Raw genomic sequence first — 23,848 nt, 5'->3', positions numbered from 1 at the left:
AGGGGTACGCGAACGGTGATTTATAAACAATTATTTCTATGGAAAATCTCGACCGAATTGATCCCTCAACATCCCTTACTGAATTATTACAAGTATAATAAAATATAACTTGCCAATAAATCGCGAAAGAATTTAAATTGGAATTAATTTTTAATTTAATAATTTTTATATACAATATATATTTTTATCGAAGAAAGGAAAAATATCATCGTTGAAGGAAATTTAAAATTTTTAACTCTATTCGCAGCTTTAATATGTGACTTCAATGTAACTTACAGTTTAATTGGTATATCTACCATACATATATCTATTTCTTTTTACATTAATTCTCCAAAGAATGGACAGTATAGATACTATAGGTCTATTTAAATAGACATCACGGTAGACAGGAATGCGAAAGGATTAAACTGCAATTATGTAGATTGCCTCTTCGAGAGTACTTTAGTATTATAGGAACTTAAGAGAGATTTAGCGTATGCTTATAAGGACTGATTGCGCTCGGCCGATCGGTTAATTATTATTCAAAAGGGAAGAAAGACAGAGTATAATTTTAGTTTAGATCAAAAGACTATAATTTTAGTAATTCGCTAGTAGTGTTAAAGTGGGGCGTTTTGAAATGTGTCAATTCACGTTTCCAGCGGCTGGATTGAACGTATCGGGAAATACCACTGAATGATTCTCATCGCTTACCCGTATTAGCTAATAATTATGGACAATTAATATTAGGAATAATCGTACACGGAAAACAGGGATATACTCGCATATAAGGTGTCGCGGTGATAATAAAACGATCGAATTAAGCATTTTCGCGATTATTCCTGGTCGAGAAGTTTAAATGATTATTTGCCCAATTTTGCAGCGAAGTGATATGTATACAGAGAATATTGCATATCACATAATCACATCTTCAATGTATAGATTCTTCAGTGTATAGATTTTCCGATCAGCTGAAAAGCTATTTTTTTACGTGAATTATGGAGAAATGAAAGATTCTTGCGAATGAAGCTATAGAATTGAAACTAACTCTAAATAATAAGATGTAAAGAAAAAAGATTATATGTGTTAAAAATATATATCTCCCAATATACAGTATTGTGAGACTCTTTATATATTGTACATTGCTGTTCGTGGATTATTATTTATGCTTGATCATTTTAATTAACTTTACTATCAACGCAGCAGTTGTCATGCGCTGTTATTATTATAATGTGTAATTTATATTTCATGACGTATATATAATTATTAGTATATTAATCTAATTTTTTGCATTATTTTGATGCATTATTTATTTGCTATGCGCGTGTACGCATGTATGTATATGTGGGTACATACGTAATGAAAATATTCATCGAATTGCTTGTATAATATATCTCGTGCTGCTTCAAAACGTTCACACCAAAGTAAGAATTGTTGAATATTTTATTACGTACGATCCTCACAAACGGAACAAAATTACGGAGCTCCGTTTAGGGGATGCCTTGATCTCAGGTGTTTCGTTAAATTTATTGCGCGGTTTATTTCGAGATTGTGAAACTTAATTCTTCATTTCTTGTAGCTGTCTTTACCATAATTTTGAATTGGTATACATGTGTCAAACTTAGAGCTAATTTACATTCGCTTTTCGCATCACGACTTATTGCAATTCATTGAATGATAAAATATTTTTTTTAAAATATCGTACGAATAATTTATTGTATAACATTGTAATTACATCAATACAATCTATCTTTTTTTATCTTTTTTATCTATTTAACTTATCGAAATTATAGGTACTATTATTAAACATAATATGATATCAAAAAGTAAGTACCTTAAATAGATGACTTGATTCTTGTATATACATTTGAATTTTCGAATACTTTGAAAAGTATAAACGGTAGATAAATCTGTATTCTGTATAATTTTTTTTTACTTATTCGTCATATCCGATGCATATAATACGATGTAAGTTTGAGCGCATCATTCGCATAATCCATCAACAAGAAGTGAGAAATTAAATTACAGTAATCACACGCGCGTACTGTCACAACACTGCGGAAAACCGCGAATAGACAAACCGCATCCGCAAATGTCGATAATGCGGTCGCTAACATATTCTCTTGACTGAGTAAAATCGCTTATAAATACTTAATATCAATGAAAATTTCAAAAAAAGATCCAAGATACTTTTACGAACGCATTACTGCGATCGCTACTGTTTATTTTATTTTTATTTTTCTTATCGTGTATAAATTTTTTTAGTTATTCTCAACAATAATGTGGATTTTTTACACGAAGTTTCCGAAAGAAACTGTTTATGAAATTTAAAGTCAATTTTGTTTTAACAAAAAACAATGAATATTGGTGGTTAGAAATTTGTATATAGAAAAGATATTATCTAGAAAGTATAATTCTTAGATTTTCTTTTTTATTTCTCTTATTTATAACTTTCTATAATTAACATTTTTCTGATAATATTCAAAATAATTAAACAGTATATATCCAGATATATAATATGTATATATTTCGCGGATTGAAAGAATAAATTTAAATCGGTACTTTTTTCATTTTTTATCGATCTTATTTCTCCATTGAACTCCATTGAACTCTTAAAGTTATCAGATATTTATTACATAGTAATCTCTCTATATATTATTATAGATTATAAATTATATTAATTATTATAAATTATAGATTGCAACAAACCGTAAGCTCTAATATTAATAATCAATTATCAAAGCATATCAAAGACATTTGCATATGTGTCAAATAAATCAGAATTATTTCCTCAAATGCTCATATTATTCATATTATTCATATTATAATGCACATTATGGCTTGATATTATAAAGTATAATTCTCTTAGCGTCCTCCCCTCCATCACGTCTTTAAAATTCTCGATAAATATACAATATATATATATATATTTTTTTTTTTTAGATTTTTAATCGTAACGTTTATACAAAATCGTGTAACGTTTAAAAATGTAATCTTTCAATTACTTAGTCTTAGAACAATAATGTACCAACGAATATCGTTAATATAGCACAGAATATACGCATATATATCGTTATTGAGCAAGGCTAACGAAGGCGGGCTATCGTAACACGTGTGACGTTTTACACGAATTGCGTAAATACTTAACGATTTGCATATTTTGCATTCGCGAACGGGCTAATTCAATCGGCACTCGCCGATATCGGCGACCGCAAGTGTGTTTGCGAATTCGATCGATACGTTTAAAATATCAACGCGTGACCGACTCGTCATCGAAACGACTTAACTTTTATACTTGGGATACGTCAGAATCAGATTGATTATTTGTCCATTACTCGAAAAGCAATATGAGCAATAAAAATGGTTTATACGAGGAATTGTTCCGAATATAATCTTTTATTATCTATCGTTCTAGTTTTGTAAAAATATACGAATTTGACAACTTTGTTTTATATAATACTCTAACGTTATTCGATATTCGAAGTAATAATTTTTTATACAAGTTAATTGTATTAAATGAAATAATAAATAACACAATTCTGTTCTCGTTCTGTGTAAAAATGGATCGCGGCAATACAAAAGGACATTTTTGCTGGGACATTGATGTACAGTAGTCCAGAATTATAAATTATACCGACTCTTAATTGAGGAAACCTCGTGATATATATGAGGAAAGTATATGAAGGATATTTCGTATGGATTAAGGAAATAATTGCAAATCACGAACGCGATTTTTACAAAACCACTCATAGTGCGTTTCGGATTTTCTCAGAAGAAACATTTTATAAGTCTTTAATTCATTATCACTATTACTATGACATTATGTGTGTGTGAGACTAGATATAGTTCAATTAAAAATCTCCTCCCTTCGAATAATTACGAAAATAAATTTTAAAATATTCTATTTTCATTTTTATGCTTTAAATTATTAAAAGACATTCCTTTAGAATTGAACGAAATATATTTATAAAATACTTACTTTTATCATAATAATCTTTTTGTAACGATAAAATTTTACAAGTATCTGTTATGTGTGAAAATGTAAAACAAAGTTACATGATAAATTTAATGTTCTATACTATTTATAACTACATACATTTATATAGGTACTTTTTGGGTGTGTGAAGTTGGCACCCCTATGTTATGCTATCATAGTTCTGTTAAGAGTTCTGAGTTATTTAGAACCATAGGAAAAGTTCTTGATAATTTTTAGAAATAGTTCCGGTCATTACGATAACGAAAATCAGTTTCAAAAAATAGGGGTGCCAACTTCATATTTTTTTACACATCGAGTTTTAATAGTTTTGAGCAGAGTTTTAAGGTTCTTTTAAATAGTTATATAATTCCTGATTATTTTTTGAAAGAGTTCTGCAATTTTTAGATAAAGAAACGTATCTTCAATATCGAAGATATTTCTAAAATATCTTCGATATTGAAAGTATGTTTTTTTATCTCTATAAAAATTGCAAAACTCTTTCAAAAAATAATCAGGAACTATGTAACTATTAAACAATTTAAATTTACTCACCTCACGGTTGCTCCTTTGTTGCCTCCACGGGTCTCCTTCTCGTACAAGTTTCGAAACACTTGCACTCGCGTTACTTTTTTTCGTTGGCGACGCGCGGCGACGCCCGGGTTTTAGCTATCACAATCTTCGACGCGTTTCGGTAAAACGCGAGACTCGCGAGAGCTTATTCGCGCGCGAATAAAACCGAAGCTCCATTTTCGCGTCGCCGCTTTTTCCAAGACCCACTTTTCGCAGGAGCGAACGAAGATGATGAAGAGAGCGACTTCGTCGCGACGCATTGAAGTCGCCGAAGGATGCATCGAGACGAATATTGAGCGCGATTCACGATCGACGAGATCAATTTCACGTGTGCGATCGCGATTACGATGTCGGTACGTGCGACACGATCGGATTTATACGATAATTAACCGCCAAAGACGCTAATTAATACACTCGTTCTTTCGCGGACCGGCAAGAAGCGCGCGACCGTTGATCACGGCCAATCGAAGAAGAGGTGAAGCTAGATTGGCACTGCCAGGTTCGGAACGCGCAACGATACGTCGCGCCGAGTCCTAGTGGTGGGGTATTGTAGGGATCGCGACGTGGGAGCTCGGCGAATAGAGAGGAAGAGAGAAAAATATTAATATAATTATTTGAAAAAAATATATATATTATATAAAATTATATATATTGTATATACACACACATAAAATAACCGTATACACAAAAAATATAATTTTTTTTAAAGGTACATCTATATATTTTAAAATAGGGAGGAAAATATTCTGCTTTTTTTTTTCTATAATTTTCATAAAATTTTCTTACTGCAAACTCGTGCCTTAGAAGCAACCCCTATTCAGACGTTTTCTATCTCCGACACGAACGCAACGCATGATTCGGTGTGAAGACAGCTTAAGGGTGCCGGCAAAGGGTGGCGTGCTAATATCGGGGCGCGGTGGTACTGCGGCCTGGGAGGCGAAAGAGCCCTGCTCTACTTCTCTCTCTCGCTCTAACCAGTTCTCTCTATCTATCTTCCCTTCTCTCTTCCTCTCACCCTATCTCTCCACGTCGGCATCTATCGACCCACCCCCGGCAACGGTGGAGCTTCCACCGCCCCGGAAAGCTTCCGCGCTTGGCGCGTACACGTCCGTCGATTCGGGCTTTTCCCTTCACCCGTGTACGTCGAAGAAGAAGGGTTGTCGATCGTCGTCGTGCCTCTTCACAGGGCGGAGCAATGCCTCGTCCTTACGCGAGAAGGGCGTCGTGGAATCCACCGGAAGAACAACTTAACTAGGGTTAAAATAATCAAATATAATCGTATTACTTTCATTATTCGAATAAATTCGAAGTTTACAAACAAGAGATTAAGATTACACAAATAATTTAAGTATTACAGAATATAATAGAAAATAAAATTTTTTATTACACTGCGTTATGCAAATATTACAAAAATTATAAAATTGTATATAAAAAAAAATTGATCGCAACGATGTAATAAATTCGACGATATGGCGCAACATGCAGCAACGTGAAATAATTCGTAATGTCAAATCGACTCCGTTTAAAAAAATTAAATTAAATTCACAAAAGTAAACTCACAATTAAAGAACAAGTTTATAAACGGTTAAATGCTCTCTCTTTCTCTCTCTCTCTATATATATAAAATTTATTTATTTGTTTATTTATTTTTATTTCATATATTTGAATTTTATCAGAATTATTTGAATAATTAAATCTAAAAATTGAATCGCAGATATTTGGATATTTGTATACGTCTATTAAATATACCCAAGAGAGAACTCTGAAACTGTTTTACATAGATTTACATAAATATTTTTTAGATTGAACTCCCGCCACTGCACTATAATATTCAACACATATAAGAATTATTTTTTTACCTTGTATAGTTTTGCATAGTTTTCGCGTTTTAGTACAATTATTAGAAAAAAGAAGTTATACGTTGTAGGATTAATTCTGGTTAAGTAATTTTCTCTCTTCTACGCGTGTTTTCGATCCATTGTGTCCTTGGTATGTGCGTGTGTGTGTGCGTGTGTGTTAGAGATAATCGTACAAGATATCATCTCTCGAATACGAATACTGCTCGAACTTGTCGAGCAAGGAGAATGGATACTTTGGTATACTACGATCATTCCCATAGCAACCTGTTTTAAGAAGGAAAACAAGGCAATGAAGATAAGAAGGATAAAAAGAGATGTCTCTTAAATTAATCATCAGACTTAAATGCCATGTCCGTCTGATCTCGCACCTGTACATTTTTTGAATATGTGGTGTAATTTGCAATTCATATCATCTATTTTAAGCATTTTTTGTACATTTATTCGTTTCTTACATTCGTTACATCAATTTCTAAAGATGTCATTGAAAGAAAGCCTTGAGAAATTATAAATTTAAATTTTATGATATCAAAGATTGCAAAGATATATTGATTGGTATAGTACGCTTTTATGCGAATGTTAAAAGATTTATCGTTGATTGAAACCGTAAAATGCAAAACAGCACACATCTATTACTTGGGTATGAATTATTGATATCATTGTGTCTATGTACAAAGTAATTAAGTAGATGTAAATTTTATTAAAGAGATTATCATTGATAAAAAGAATTTATCTAGATGAGATTAGATTTATATATATATATATATATAAAGAGAAACTTTATCATCTTAAAACATTGATTAGGAGATTGGTTTGGATATCACGGTCTCCGTCGAGAGAATCGTACTCGATATTTTTAAAGATATGAAAATCAAAAAAGTGAAATCGTAATGCATTTATCATCCGATCGGAATTTCGATAAACGGAGTCAGTGTACTCTTTCGCGAAGGGAATGTAATTCCATAGGGGGTTGAGTTCCTCCCTATCTTCTCCTTTTCTCTTTCTCAGTTGAACGAGAGAGTTCTAGCTCTAGTTACATCATTGAAGGAATACCGGAAGAGAGCCTGGGTTGCGTGTCTACCGTGTCGGTTCTTATTCATTCATTAACCCGCTCTTCGCTCGCTTCTCATCCTGGCTTTTCCTTTTTGCGTTCAAGAGTCGATTTGAATCGCGCGACTTTGCGAAATCGCTGCCAACACCGTCCCATCGTCTCGACACAATTAGAGAGAATGTTACGGCAAACTAATATTAACCCGTTAGTATATTCGCGCTACGAATACGCATCGCTTAAATTAAAATTAAAATAGAATGTATATAGAGCGATTCCGAAATCCAACGGTGACTTTCGAAAAATTAGTTTCTTAATAAAAATATCAAGGCACCAGTATTCTAAAAAAAGAAAAATTTGACGGTAAAATTAATTATCCCAACAAGCTAATATTTAATTTATGTATACTTTTTATTACTCTTCATTAATTTGTTGTACTCTTAAAATTGAAAAATAGCTTTGAAAAAAATTATTTAAAAGATTAATCATAAAATCATTTCTCTTACATTTTTGGATATCATTTTTATTATACGATGTAAAAATAGAAAAAATATTTAACTAAAAATATAAATGTATAAGTACAGACATATTTCCGCGAGAATATGTTTGATTTCAATTATTATTTAAAAAAAATAGACAATTGAATATAATATATAAAAAAACCTAACATATATTTTATGAATAAATTTTCTGGAAAAATACTCGGCAGATATACATAGATGTATGCGCCATTTAATTAATTATGCATCTTAATTAACTGTATTGTGAATAATACGCTAAACGCAAGAAGCGAGAAGATTAGCGCGCGATGCAGTTATTATGATGTAATCATCGTTGACATTGATCGGCGATAGAGCCGTAACTCGTGGCGAAGATACAGACTTCAAAGAGAGTCTTAAGCACCTAAGCAAACAAGCACAACAAACGCACTGTTCCCGTCGTATAATCGTGCTGTTGTTGCACGTGCGAGTCTCCTCATCGTACAATAACTGACAGGGATTTTAATGAAACGGGATTCAACATTTAGATTTTTATTTAAAACATTAACAAAATTGACATACTTTTATAGAAAAAAGATGCGATATATCTACACATTATATAATGTCTATGAGACTTTTCTAATATCGAACTGAACATAATGACCGGAAAATAATTTATGAAAAATAGATTGGGCCCGGTCTTTTGTATGTGCTATTCGGTATAAAAATGATACGGAATCATCGAAAAGAATTTTCTAATTATTTCACGCCGCGTGTAATTTTTTTTACTTAATTTAAAAATAAAACTTGGTTTCTGAAATAATATATCTTAAAATAAGGATATTTTTAATTCATGATATCTGGGAAAATAATCAACAAGTAAAAGGAATTCCGTGGATTTCTACCGACCAACTTACTAGTTCTTACTGTTTTTATACACAGAGTTGTTTTTTTCCTCCTCTCGTGGCGCAAAGTCACTTTCAATCGAAGGGTGTCCCGTGCATTTTTTCAATTGATGACACACACACCCGTCTTTTTTATCGATAAAGGCGTACCCCTGTATGCCTGCGGTGGCCTTTTTGCATCCTCATTAAGGCGGAGAAAGGCGTGCTTGTGGGCGCGCGAAGCGTCTTTTCTTGGCGACGCGCATAAAAAGCTCTCTCGCACCCAGGGTGTCCCTCGCGTGCATGAAGATCGATTCAGGTTACGCGAGCTTTGCACGCCCAACATTATTACACAGCTAGAAAGTAACAAACACACTCCTCCCTTCCCTTATCTAAATGGAATCGAGAGCAATTCCTTGAAATACTTATACCTGGAAATCTGTAATCCCTCGCGATCGTTTAATATTAATTAATGAGACATCTACTTCGACGAATAAGTTGGGAAAAATTTCGTGGAAAGCTATCGATTAAAAAATATCGTGTAAATATCTTACATAAAAAGTGCGTTGATAATTAAATTCAGAATTTAAAGTTAAAAGGTTAAGAAGAATGGAAATTGAAGAGTTGAATTACAAGGATGAGCTGAATATATAATTTGTAAGGTCCACCTTCAAGCACGACTCTGTCGTATTTAAAGTAGATCTTTCGAATTATTGATTTACCTCATTCTCTTTTATCGAATCTCTCAACTTTAAAGGAACTCACTCGATCTTTAAATGCACAATCGTGATTTTTAAGTTTAGCTTTAGTGTAGTAATTTTTTTATGTGTGGATGAGAGAGAAAATATAAATTTTGCTTAATCATCTATAATATTTTATTCGAAAACTCACATGCATATCTTATGAGTCAGAAAGGATTAAACACCCTCATATTTCTCTCTGAACTGTGTCCAAGCTTTTTGGCAACCGGACTTTTTGGCAACTGCAGGAATTTTCGAGGAATTTTTATTTATCACTAGAGCAGGAAATGAGTAACTTAATTACACATTACGTTATTACATTAGTATGTATAATGTTGAAACATATAAAAAATCATTTCTTCTATTATTCTATCTTGCCTAACAAAAATAAATCGAAAATATAAATGTATATATTATCTCTGTAATTTAAGGAGATATTTATTTTATTAATATTTTATTAAATATTTATTTTAATAATAAAGAAGATCTTGAATGTTTTCTACTTCTCGTGATTTGTCTCGTGTACAATAATTCTCTGTCTCTTACGTAATAATTTTAATCAAGAGATGAACGATAAGGTGAAGGTCTTGAATAACATTCCTAGCGCAGAGCATTATTATGCCCGTCGTTGATATTCGCAGGGTTAAGAAGGCTCTACGTGTCGCGCCGACCGCGCGGACGCGTTTCATTCATGATTTCGCGAGGAAACGCGACGATGGCGACGAGCGCCACCTACACCCGGACGTCCCCGCACCCCTTCGCCGTCGCCTACCACTCTCCGTCTATCATCTAGCCGGCGTATAGCCGTCCCACCATTCCCCAGGAACGGACAATCTTCGCGCGATCTCCGTATCGCGCGAGTCGCGAGATGACATACGGGGTGTCGCGCGAACGTCGTAGTCGAGAGAGCTATAGTGCAATGGAAGTCGATGTAAAAATCATTGACAATCGTTTTGATGCGACGCACGAATATTTATGCGGAATTATTATACGGCGGATTAAATATGACGAGCTTGAACGTTACGCGTGTGAAGGTTTAACGCATAAATGCATCTCGTTAATTTATAACGTTGTTTCATGCCGATTATACTATGGAGATGTATAATAAATCTGAGCAGTACATACGTTTCTATTTTTTATTTTTTTCTATATAATTTCTGTACTTTATTATTTTATTTTTATATATTTTTTATTTTATTACTTTATTATATGTATAAGAGAACCGCAGTTTTTGGGGTAGTTGTCGGAATCAGAAGAGAGACGGTCATCCGTTTATTATGACTGCGAGCTAATCGAGGCCGAAACTTTGTTGCAGGAACCGGCGAGTCGGGCAAGTCCACGTTCATTAAGCAGATGAGGATCATCCACGGCTCCGGCTACTCGGACGAGGACAAGAGAGGGTTCATCAAACTTGTGTATCAAAACATTTTCATGGCGATGCAGTCTATGATCCGGGCGATGGACCTCCTGAAGATCCAGTACGGCGATTCCTCGAACATAGTGCGTAAACATTTATAATTGTGTTTCGTCGTAAAATGTCATCACGTTACATCAAATTAACACTGACGTATCTTAAATATTAAAATGATAATTTATGTATAAAACTTATGCGACTCTCTCATCAAGAGCATTGTATCTTTTAGCTTACTTTAATTCATTTACTTATTTTTATTTTATTTCGTTTTATTTTATTTTATTTTATTTTACTTTATTTTATTTTATTTTATTAGTTAATTTTCTGCACGTTTTCTGAAATATATCGCGTGCTACGAAATGTTTTTAATTCATGATTACATAGAATACAGGTCGAACTACGAATTTAAGAATTAATTAACCATGCCCTCCCATCGGTTAAGAAGGTTAACGATAATTTTGTATGTGTATCGCATTCCGACTTGCAGAGGTTGCATACCGTGTTTCCGGACACTCATACGTTTTCCCTTTCAGGAAAAAGCGGAACTCGTACGAAGCGTAGACTTCGAAACGGTGACGACGTTCGAGAGCCCATACGTAGAGGCAATTAAGGACCTGTGGGCGGACGCCGGTATACAGGAGTGTTACGATCGCAGACGGGAATATCAGCTCACGGACTCAGCCAAGTAGTGAGTATTCCGGCTGCACTATGTGCCCTCCTTTACGTGAGGACGGCGCGCATTCCCTCGTCTACTACGTGTCTTATCGCCAACCGAGAAGTGTGATTATTTCTCGTTCCTTTCCCCGCCTCTAACATTGGCCTGGAGTCTTTCACGTAAAATCCATATAACCGCTGATAGAGGATGACTCAGGTTCTTACCGCGCTCTTCCTCCTCTCTTTCTTGCGATTTTTCCTTCACAGGAGCATCGAAACACTGATCTAATTTCTTTCTGTTACAAACAGAGGTCCGATAAAGGATTTAAATTAGTGAATTGGCTAAGATCTTGGTTTAATTTCATGTTCAGTTTAATTAGCAGAGATTTACAGCATAATGTCCGGAAGCTGTGAAAAGAGATTGATAGTATTTGATCAGAATCGCATTATAAAAATATCGACTTTAGAAACTAGTTCAAAAGTTCATCGGAAGAAAGAGTGGAAAACCTGATATCATCCTGTGATTCGTTAAAACAGCTGATAAATCACATCCGAAAAATATATTAGGAATTAAAAAAAAAAATTAAGGAATATATACAGACAATGAATATCATAGATATATGATAATTGATAGAATATACTATATTAGTAAAAGATTATATTTATATTTTTTAAAACTTGATTTAATTTAATAAAGACAGTATTATTCGCGAAATAATAGTCTACATCTTAAGTCGCTTAATTGATATTCGATAGTCGCTAAAATTCAGTTATTAATTCTTGGCGAAACTAAGGAAACGAACTTGAGATTATGTTATAATGAAAGATACGTGAGGGGAAAACATCCTAGATTTTGCGCATGTAACAAGAGATTCGGAACTCTTATTTCATCCTTTTTGGATTATTTTTATCCTAAAGGGATAAAACTACATTTCTCGTTTTTAAAAGGAAACTTAAGTAAGGTCTTAATTTTCAGAGCCTTCACTTTTTATCGAGCCCTTTCTAAATTTCGTATAAACACATACGCTCACCCGATCGTGTCCTTTTTCAAGTTTCGAGCAATTTCTCAGATATTAACGCGCGCACCGGATACAGATTTAATTCTCTCTCGCGATAGCTTCCGCCTTCCTTCCTCCCGTCCATCCTCCGTCTTCTTCCCGTACGCCGGGTATTGAGAACACGATGTTTCAGTTACCTAATGGAGATAGATCGAGTCGCGGCACCAAACTACCTCCCCACAGAACAGGACATTCTTCGTGTGAGAGTGCCCACCACCGGTATAATTGAATATCCCTTTGACTTGGAAGAGATCCGATTTAGGTATGTGTGCCACTCGCGGTCGCCGGACGACGATGATGAGAGGAGAAGCGAGCTGCCTGCCTGCGCCTGCAAAACCACCCGCATCGGACCGTTTTCTGCATTCTTTGTCTTCTGTGATTTATTCGCGCTGCACCTGAGATTCGTTGTCCGATTAAGTGTTCGCCTATTTCCCCATCCCGTCGTCTCAAGTCCTGCGGCTTTCTTCGTTAAAGCGATTTATAAGATTCTCAGAATTGTTACAAACTATCGCACCGTCGCTTTCATTATCTATTTATCAATTGATTGATCGTAGATGGAAATCAGAAATCTCACGACTTTTTTCTGTTTTATATGTTCGATCGATACTGCTTAATAAACTGTAATCTTTTTATTTTAGTATCTAATATCAATTAAAACTTGCGAATATAATCACTATACATGTATAGTGTTTAGCTCTATTTTATCTTAATATATATAAACGCAGTTAGATTTACTCTATATATTTAAAGAAAAATTTTGAATACAGATTGCGTATCCCGAAAACAAAAATATATCGTGTAAAATAAATACCAAAGTAAGCCTCAGGACTCAACATCGACGTTAAAAAACTCTTTCAGGCTGAGCCCATGGACGAGCATGTGTGAGAGCTGTTTTATATACATTATTTCCCTCCCTCCCCCGTTCTGTTTTACGATTATTTATATTTATATATATATATATATATATATATATATATATAGTTTTTTTTAGTGTACAAAAAAGTATGCATGGCATGCACTTCCAGTGGCTTTTTATTTCGTTTTACAGTTATCTTAGCGATCTAGAGCGTATCGAAAAGCCTGATTTCCTTCCGACCGAGCAAGACATCCTCCGGGCACGAGCTCCCACCACCGGCATTATAGAATATCCGTTTGATCTGGACTCCATCATATTTAGGTACTAATAGCTATTCAATTCGATTATACATCTTCAAATACTCGAGTCTTTCAGCATCACGAAAATATAATCATATATAAGGGAGCAATATAAACTTTCTTCTTTCGTTAAAAAGATATATAAAATATATAAAATGTATATTTTTTCATATAATATATGTAAGAAAATAATCTTGTAGCTTTAATTTTTAAATCCAGAGATTTAGAAACTTGAGAAATTTAGAAAGTTTTAAAAATTAAACTTTTAAATGCACCACACAATATATAATAAAATTTTTTACTTTAATTTTAAGCAGACTAATAGAATTTTAATTTAATCGTTAATAAATCTGTTAATTAAAAAGATATTTAAAGTTAATTGTTATGCAATTAAAAAACGGTGGAATAGTAAGTCTACATATATTTATTCATACATACATAATTTGTATGTACTATTATATTCTTGAATAAAATGTTTAAGGAGCTTAGCGCGATGTGAGTTGCATGTTTTTTTTTAATTTTTTTTATATTTTTTATATGTTTTATATTTTTTCAATATTGTGGTAATATTACTGCATGTGTGGGATTATTAATGTTATTTAATAATTGGATAATGATTGTGTGAGAATAATGAATTGTGTTTTTTTATGAATGCATTAAAATAATTTAGAGTTTGTATATACATAGATTATCATAAGATAAATTGGAATGAATTGGGTCACGAGAGAAAAACCTATATATTTTAAAATTTTTATAGACTTTTACTATATAAAAAAATTTAATTCAGATATAACACCTTGATTTCTTTTCATCCAATGTATCCTCAAATAGGAGTCTTCTCTAACTCGATTAGAGGTTCTTAATCACGCAAATGGCCAATAAAAAAAGACACAAAGTGAGCTTCTCCTTGTCTTTTGTTTGCATCTTTATTGAAGGCTATAAAAAAATTCTGAAGTATAAAAGATGAAGAGCACACGCTCTTCGCAGTAGATGCGTGCTCGCAAGAGCGATTCATTGTATGTGATTCGCTGCTAGAGTATCTTGCTGACGATTTAAAGACCACTTTATTCGTCCTATGATCCAATTCATTCTACGTGTTTTCTTATCAATGTCCACAAGCGCGTAGAAACTATTTAATAGATTATATTTTTTGGCAGTCTCTTTGGCAAAATCTCTTACAGTCGAATCTCGGTATTCTTAAATTTGTTTTCAATCATTTCTCTTCTTATGCTGCTTTTTCACTATTTCACATTTGCCACGTGTGTACAATGAGAGATTATTTTATGTATTATTAAAAGAATATATTTCGATACATGATTTTTGGCACAAATAATTCCAAATTAAATTCCAATATGACGCGTATTTTTTCGAGATACTATTTTTTTTCCTCGTATATTTTTTTATATCGATTCTTATCGGCAACGAATCCACGTTTTGAAAAATCTAAACTTTTTTAATGTATCGATATATTATTTTAAATTAAGAATACAAATTCGACTGTACATTTCTCTTTTTTATACGCTATTAGCAACACAGTTCAACTGAATATTATTTGCAGGATGGTAGACGTCGGTGGACAGAGGTCGGAAAGAAGAAAGTGGATCCATTGTTTCGAAAACGTCACTTCAATTATATTTTTAGTAGCTCTAAGTGAATATGATCAAATTCTATTTGAATCGGAAAACGAGGTAATTATGACACACTTTTGTAAAGATGTACCGACGATCTTGAATGGCTCTTGTGATCTGATTTGGTCTCCGTTTTATTTCAGAATCGAATGGAGGAAAGTAAAGCACTCTTCAAAACGATTATAACATATCCCTGGTTTCAACACTCTTCTGTTATCCTGTTTCTCAACAAAAAAGATCTACTAGAGGAAAAGATCATGTACTCTCATCTCGTCGACTACTTTCCGGAATACGATGGTAAGTTATGATATTAAAAAGCATCTCTCTCTTCTCTCTTACCAGAATCGATACGCAGATATTATCATTATCCGTTTAATATTAAATGCTACGTATCCGTTCTCGTTATTAATCAATCAAACTAGATTTTATATTTAAAAGTGAAAATTATAGAAACACAATAATAAGCACATCCAAACATTTATTAAATGATTAAAAATATATTTAAACTGTAGTAATGCAGTATTTATTTTCTCAAAAATTAAGATAAATAAATTGATATTTATTAAAAATAACTTCAAAGCGCATAAACTTCGATGAGATTATTTATCTCGGCATCAGTAAATAAATAAGTTCTGTGGTATAGGCCCGAAACAGGATGACGTACCGGCCAGGGAGTTCATCTTAAAGGTGTATCTCAATTGTAATCCCGATTCCGATCGAATGTGCTACTCTCACTTTACGTGTGCGACAGGTCTGTCTGAGTATCGAGTGTGTCCCGAGCAAAAGACTAGTAGTGATCCTTAGTAGTGATTTGTCGAACGTGATTCGTTAACGTTACGTGTAACTCTTATATGCTTTGTTGTAATTTTGCCGCTTCGATATATACACATATGCCAAAACCCGCGTAATCAGTCTTTATATTAGCAGTAATCTGTTCAAAAGCTATTTCGGTGCATACAACAACTTCCCTCTGCGCGTAATTTATGATAATCAGTAGCACGTAATACATTGATATATAGAATTAACTCGTTCGTAGATTGAGAAGCTAGTTAATGTCTTGTAATAATCGGAAAAACGCTCGCTGAATTTTACACACTCTATATTATTATTAATCACTGAATATTTAAGAAAAATACTTTGTTGTATCGAAATTCTTAACGGGCGTATATATATCCGCTAGATCTTGGCTCGAGGAGAAATTTTTTCGAATTTTATCTCAAAACTACGTGTAATAAGTTATATGCAAGCAGCTGTTTCAGATTTGCGAAATTATGCAAATTATGCGAAAATACCCTTATATAAGCCCTCTAGCTTATTAATGGAGCTTTCGAAAGGCTTCTTTGATGTTCACTATGACTAATTCAATAAGCTGTCCTTGGAGAGAGCGTATATTGGATTTGAGCAAAGTACAACATTATTCCATTAAAATAGATCGATATTCGTCTGCATTTCGCGCGTTATCCTCTGCACACGAGCGAAAGCTATAGCGTCGTTGATTCACGCGAAGGCAACATCCCCTTCGATGCGAGATTTTCATTCATCTGGTAAAATAGATACTTAGAGAAATATATCGTATAACACAACGTAAAACGGACGAGTTTCCTTGGCTAGATTCCAGCTCGCAGCTCGTAGTATTTACACCTGGCGACTTTTCAACGATGCGTAGCAATTAATCGTTCCGCGATTAAGCGACCGCTAAAAAAAGAAAAGAAGCTGATACCTACCTGCTTTGTAAATAAACGGAAGTAACACCATGTCCCTCTCTCGCTTGTATATTTCGCAGGTCCGCAGAGAGACGCCATAGCAGCTAGAGAATTCATTCTGAGGATGTTCGTTGAGTTGAACCCGGACAGTGAGAAGATTATTTATTCCCACTTTACGTGTGCCACAGGTAGGCTAGCAACTCGGTGTAGCTCCGTGTGTACAAAAATATCGTATATACTTATCTCGCTTTATAACAGTTCTTCCATGTGTTGTGCCTTGTACAGAGCTTGTATGTTGCCTGCCTCCCGTATGATCAGGTGTGTGTAATCAAATGTTATAAACGCGCGCCATGGAAAAATCAACCTACGTATGTATTATTATCTATGAAAGCAGTCTTTTTTTGGTAAACACATATGTTCTGTATACATTTATTAATGCATAGGAGATTGCACGAAAACAAAAGGATCAGTTGGGTGAACTAATCTAATTAGACAAATATAACTTTGATTATACATATATAAAGATAGATAATTAGTCATAAAAAAAAAGGATTAAATGTAGAGAAATGAGATAAATTAATTTTATTTTAATTTAAAAATATAACAGAATCTATAAATTTTTTCACAATTATATATTTTTATCGAGGTACATTTACTTGTAGTATCAGGTTGATTTTTCGAAGGCATAATGCGGTGCTAACCAATCTCAATGATCTCTTCCGATTTATATTTTGCATGCTGCGGTTGTGGATAATTAACCATCAGATACGGAAAACATCAAGCTTGTGTTCTGCGCTGTTAAGGATACGATCATGCAAACCGCGCTTAAGGAGTTTAATCTTGCTTAACGCGATCACATCGGACTGTATAGATATTATCAAATGTGTGCATAGACTCCTGACGATGCCATTTGATATTTGAACGCCGACAGCGATGTAGATCTGCGCCATATGAGTCTGTGACGAAATTGATTTAGTACTCGAGTGCTAAGAGTAATTAAATAGTATAGCAATCGGCAGATACTATTGCAAGGAGCGAATTAGCATGAGTCATTTTTTAAAAATGTTATATATGTATGCTGATCTTTTCTATAAAAAACTTAATCTGTGTAGCGTAGCTCTGTGTCGCTCTCGGCGATTCGTCTAAATATTTCAAATGCCATGCGAATACTTAATGACTCGTTTACCTTTGAAAACGACTTCCAGCTTTAATCGTTGGACGACAACACATATTACAATATACATATATTAAATAAAAGATATAACAGGACCTTGTAACCTAAATAAAACGAACATAGCAATTGATGTTCGCTCTAATAATTACTATAGAATTACTCCATTTCTCGCAACATTGCGTTGCTTAATATGCCTTTACAACAAACAAAGGCTCCTTTCGATGATATTTTTATTGCGTTCGCTATATTATCGTAGTCTGACAAAAATAGAATATTCCATCATTTGTGGCTAAAGTTGTGTTGTATTCATTTATAAACGTTGCTTCTTGCAAGAAGATAATACGTTTACAATGATCGTAATTCAGATACTTTGATTAATTTTCCTGCGATTTATAAAAAGAAATGGATTTTTTAAAATATATATATATATATATATATATATATATACTCTTCCAAGTATTTTAATGGTATAAACTAAAATAATTCACGCTTAAATGCGAATTATTTTTACGTTTTAAATATGTACTTACAATATTGCAACAATTTCTTCGGATTTTTTTTGCATTATTAATCTTTGAATTAATTCGCTAAGCTTTTCTCTAACATAAGCATCGAAAAAGAAACTGTAGACTATTTGTATAGACTGTGTATGTTTATGGTTTCTTTCTCATGTATTCTTCTCCGCTATAAAAAGTATTTCAAAAGGAATTGCATGCTGCATGTGTGTCACGACTGTCCAGGATTTGAAGCTTCTTGTTTAGGGTAAGTTGACTTTCGTCTTGCGCATATACTTTTGTGTTAATCCTTTTGAGAAATGTTAAAGTTGTTAAGGACCAATATGTAATTGATATCATATTGAAAAACTAATTCTGTGTGGCATGTATACTTGTAAAAAAATGATACACACGCATAATATATTACGTTATATATTAAATTTCAATCTTCTCTCGAAAAGTATCTAATTGTGCGTATGTGTATCAGAAATCGATTTAAATGTTATGACAAGTCAAAATACAATGACAAATTCATAGCATGTGCCGAACAACGCTTTATGCAACTTGGAAAATCAACGTTTCTCTTTAAACATTTATGAATATACATATATAGAATATGAATTCAGATCTCTAAGCACGTGTGTTGTCCTGTTCCGCAGATACGGAGAACATCAGATTCGTGTTCGCGGCGGTCAAGGACACCATCCTGCAGTCCAATCTGAAGGAGTACAACCTGGTTTAAGACGGCGAAATCGACGCGCTGCGAATCCGAGCGGACACGACCACAGTTTCTCTCGAATCCTGACCAATGTATCAGTGTGTGAGACTGCTACTCCGTTGACTCGCGGATCCGAGGAAACGACGGAGATGCGCGAGACAAAAAGAAAACGATACAGACTTGTGGTGCGATCGTCGAGCTTTGTCGTGCCGAGAGAGTGTGTGTTTGTACCAACAAGTAGCTAGACACGCGTAAGACACGTTAATTATATGATGGACGTAAAAAAAGAAAAAAAAGGAAAAAAAAAGAAAAAAAAAGAGGACGTAAAAGAGAGCGAACAAGGACCTAAAAGCGTCTCACGAGCGATTCTTTCTCTCTTCGAGAAGAAACGGAATATGAGGGGAAAAAAAAGAAAGAAATAAAAAGAGCAAAATATCTCTCTTCACTGTCGATACCATGAAACTCGCGCGAGTCGATTCGGTTCTCTCGTACACCGGTTCCCGTGTTTTGGGATTTGTTACCTTTCTTTTGTAGATTAATTCTTAGTCGATATACTATATATTGCGCGCGCGAATGCGCCTCCCCTCTTTTCCCCGTTTCTCGGGCCGAGGAATAACGTCGATACCGGGGGCCCCGGGGCATGTCGTTGTCTGACTTTTATATAATATATGAAAACGAACGAACGCGAAGGGCGAACGTGTCTCACGCGCGCATTTTTAACGACGCGTCTGCCTGTGTTGTTCGTCTCTCGAGTCCAAGAGATCTCAGCGGAGAGGAAGAAAAACTGAAGAGGCGAAATGGCGAGGCAAAGCGAGCGGGCGAACGAAAGAAAGAAAGAAACGGGCTTTTTAATCGCGAATTAGATTCGATGACACAAGTGAGAACAATTCTAGTGCCATTTACTAGTACGGTGTTGTATTTTTTTTTCTCTTTCCTTTCTGTTTCCTTCTTCTTTTCTTCTTCCTTTTTTTAATCTACTAATAAATGCTAAATTGCGAGAACGTCTTTCGTTTAGAGTTTTACGCGAAGGCCAAAGTGTTTCTGTTTCTTCCTTTTACATCCGTGCCAGAAATGCCTCAAAGTTTTTTCTGCATGTGACTCTCTCGAATCTATTAAAAATTCATCGTATAAATATTGTTATATATAATATATAAAGAATGAAATATAGATTATATATATAGAGCGCGAGAGAGAGAGAGAGAGAGAGAGAGAGAGAGAGAGAGAGAGAGAGAGAGAGAGAGAGAAGTGAGAAGAAAAAATAGATACCAGCGGCAGTGATAGAGGGAAAGAAAGAGAGAGAGAGAGAGAGGAAAAGAAGGTGAGAACGAATGCGAAAGAGAGAGATTATGCGTGTGTGATGAAATGAAGAGGAAAGTTCGTGTTTGCGAAAGGAAGCGAAAGGTACTGCGGGAAACTGCGTCTGTTCGATGTGACTTAGGTAATTAAGGGGCGCGGGAGGAGCCCGCAGATATCTCTCTCTGCCGTCTCCTCTCTCTGCCGGCTGTGCGTCCAGGTTGCGCGAGGGGACCTGATCCTCGAACTGCGTGCGAATCCCTCCAGAACGAATTCATTCTTCGAGAATGAGAAATTTCGACTTGTAAAGAAATAGATTCCCAAGAAACGAGAGAAATTCTGACTTGCGACGGTCACAATTCCTCGAGAACGAGGAGTTTCGATCTGCAACGATGAATTTCTCTGAAGAATGTGAAGATTCCCGGTGATGTCTCTTGAATTTGCAAAGAATCGAATTCTTAGAAAAATGAAAAAAAAAATTTCTTATGAATAAACATCGCGAGGGCGGAATTTCTCGGGAGCAGCGATGATGGAGGAGTTCGTCGCGGTTCTCCCTTCGTCTGGCCCTCGTCCTGTTACACGGCGGCACAGCCACCGCGTGCAGCCAGGGCCATAGGTCCCCTCTCTCTCTTCAAAGAGAGGGAGGGGGGCTTCATGTCCCTCGCTCGCCCCGTATCCACATTATACAGTGTACGTACGTATGAACTGCTCACTGCCTGCGCTCGCTCATATGCCGGCTAGCGCGCTGCCCGTTGCTCATACTCTCTGACGGTTCGATCATTTCAATTCACTTGGAAGTCGCGGTTCGCGTCATCCTTTCTCCTCTTTCCCGATGACGTGTGCTGAAGCACGAATGAACAATAGAAACGCGATAAAAGAAAGTTTAATAATAAATTATATAACAATGAGATAAAAATTAGGAGAACATTCTACAAATTACTGCGATAAAGTAGCGAAAAAAGTATAAGTTTGAAAAATACAAAGTCGAGATTAATTTCTTCAATATTCTTCCTCCATCAGAGAAGACGCGATAACAAAGAAATACGGGATAATAAAGAAAGAAAGAAAGAAATTTCACGAACACGCGTGTACGTCATCGGTGGAGAGGAACGAAGGAATCTTCTCTCCTAAGTTATTCGACTCTGAACTCGCGGTTCTTTCAAAAGCGAAGCGTGCGAGAAGGAAAGAGAACGCGTAGAAACTTCGACGAAGAAAAAAAGACTGGACCTTGCCAGCTTTTTCGCTTCTACGAAACGCGAAGCGTCTTATGCGTCTTATGTTCACCAGGAGTCAAGGACGAGAGTCATTAGATGCAATTGCGAGATGACGGGAGCCGCGCGCGAACCCGGAGAGTACGTCGCGCCAATAGAGACGACCCTCTCTACGCGGCGTCGATCGAAACCGGAAGATTTTTTTTTGCGTTTCAACATGAATGTGCGCAGCATCCCAAATATGTCATCCCCGATTCCTTCGACGCCGCGCACGCACCGCACATACCGGGCAGCATGTGTCATATACCTTGGTTGTGTCACACCCACCTTGGTTGGAACACTGAGTTTATATATGAAAGAAAAAAAAAGTATATATATAAATACATTGGATAATATATTATATATTAAGCGGATACCACGCAACAAATAATATTGAATAATAACATTTAATAATTATAATAATTATAATAATTATAATGATAAAATATTAATAATAATAGTAATAAAATAATAATTAATAATAGTAATACTGCTTGGTTTTCAGTGAGAGCGCGTGATTATATAAACGGATGATGGCAGAGAGGGAGGGAGAGATAATGCATGTGCAGGACACGAAATGTAAAACTATGCTAGTGAGAAAAAAATGAATGAGAGACAGAGAGAACGTATGTATGTGCATTTTCGTGTGTGCGTCTTCGTGCATATTTATGCGTATTTGTGCAATTGTATGGGCATATGCGCGTTTGCGTGTACATGTGTGAGAGAAGAGAGGGATTGGCGAGAAAATAGGAAGCAGGCGAAAAACGAAGAAAAGGCGAGGGAGTGATTTTCAATGTGCGTGCGTGAGGACATTTTAATGAGAGATGAAAGAAAAAATTAAGAAAAGATCGGTTGCGCGACACTTATAGGCTTTGTACAACCCTAATCGAGAAACCGGCGAGTGACGACGTGCAAGAGTCTCCAAGGGGCTGTTAGGTTCATTTGTAAAATCATCTCTCTTTCGTCAGGAGACGCGTACACCACCCTTCCGAAAGCATAAAATATGTTGGGTATTCTTTCTCTGTGTATAAAATTGTAAACACCTACCAAGCCCAAAAAATCAATGTTTCTAACTTATTTATAATAAATAATATACATTAATGATAAAAATAAACACACACAGTTTGTGACAGTAGCATCGACGAGCGTGACGAGAGAATTCATCCCTCAATAGAAGACGATCCCTCCCTCGATCCCGCATACTTGCAGTTTCACTATCTCGTGAGCCTTGTTGTCACGGGGTTGTTTTCCGAATGCGATCCGACATCCTGCTGTCCCTTTAATAGAATAAGATTGCGATAAAATTTCTAAGCGAAAGTCTAAGCATTTCATTGAGAAAATTTCTACAACAAATTAGATGATTGTCTTTGTTCTTTTTATTAATATAGACACTGCTGTCATCTCATTCTATTGTACATTAATCTTATTTGCACAAAAATTGAAACAATATGTGTAATACTTATCAATAATATTTACGCATAAAATAGAAAGAAAAAAAAGATTGAAATATCATATGCACAGATGTAACGAGATAATGACTAATACACATTTAATTGGAGTCTATTTTTTTTATATCAACTGCTTAAATTCTACTATCACGACGAGTGCATGTTCTATCTCATCGTTTATAATAGAAATTAATCAAAATTTATGGCTTTATAATAATGTTTTATTATACTTCAACAGCATTAAATTATATAAATTGGCGATTGAAGATTGATATATTTATTTAATTGTTGATTTATCGATTTGCGCAAAATAGGCCACGCGAAGATCTT

General features: G+C 34.9%; 2 protein-coding genes across 6 annotated transcripts in view; one reads left to right on the top strand and one right to left on the bottom strand.

The window, feature by feature from the left end:
* The window catches only part of Galphaq (G protein alpha q subunit), a 32,175-nt gene extending 10,868 nt beyond the window's left edge, over positions 1-21,307 (top strand). Inside the window, exons 2-9 of one of the 5 annotated variants that reach the window (XR_014425159.1) lie at positions 10,845-11,029; positions 11,477-11,631; positions 13,704-13,832; positions 15,369-15,498; positions 15,582-15,735; positions 16,082-16,189; positions 17,907-19,077; positions 19,469-21,307. Coding sequence is in view for 3 of the 5 variants with exons in the window: in XM_083036139.1 (XP_082892265.1) it covers positions 10,845-11,029; positions 11,477-11,631; positions 12,789-12,917; positions 13,704-13,832; positions 15,369-15,498; positions 15,582-15,735; positions 17,222-17,329; positions 19,469-19,551 (1,073 nt within the window). In the remaining 2 variants the exon portion in view is untranslated. Of the gene's footprint in view, positions 1-10,844; positions 11,030-11,476; positions 11,632-12,788; positions 12,918-13,703; positions 13,833-15,368; positions 15,499-15,581; positions 15,736-16,081; positions 16,190-17,221; positions 17,330-17,906; positions 19,078-19,468 lie in introns of all 5 variants that reach the window. The other 4 variants (XR_014425160.1, XM_083036139.1, XM_083036137.1 and 1 more) reach the window with 4 other exon arrangements.
* A 1,146-nt stretch (positions 21,308-22,453) lies between these two features.
* LOC145935078 (uncharacterized) overlaps positions 22,454-23,848 on the bottom strand; it is a 90,700-nt gene continuing 89,305 nt past the window's right edge. Inside the window, exon 6 of the mRNA XM_083036133.1 lies at positions 22,454-23,347. Coding sequence (XP_082892259.1) covers positions 23,305-23,347 — 43 coding nt within the window. The 3' untranslated portion in view covers positions 22,454-23,304. The remainder of the gene's footprint in view (positions 23,348-23,848) is intronic.

This window comes from Prenolepis imparis, unplaced genomic scaffold (assembly GCF_030444845.1).
Source record: "Prenolepis imparis isolate NDT839.2.m4 unplaced genomic scaffold, iyPreImpa1.0 SCAF_4, whole genome shotgun sequence".
Lineage (NCBI taxonomy): Eukaryota > Metazoa > Arthropoda > Insecta > Hymenoptera > Formicidae > Prenolepis > Prenolepis imparis.
This window is presented reverse-complemented; position numbering and strand designations above follow the sequence as displayed.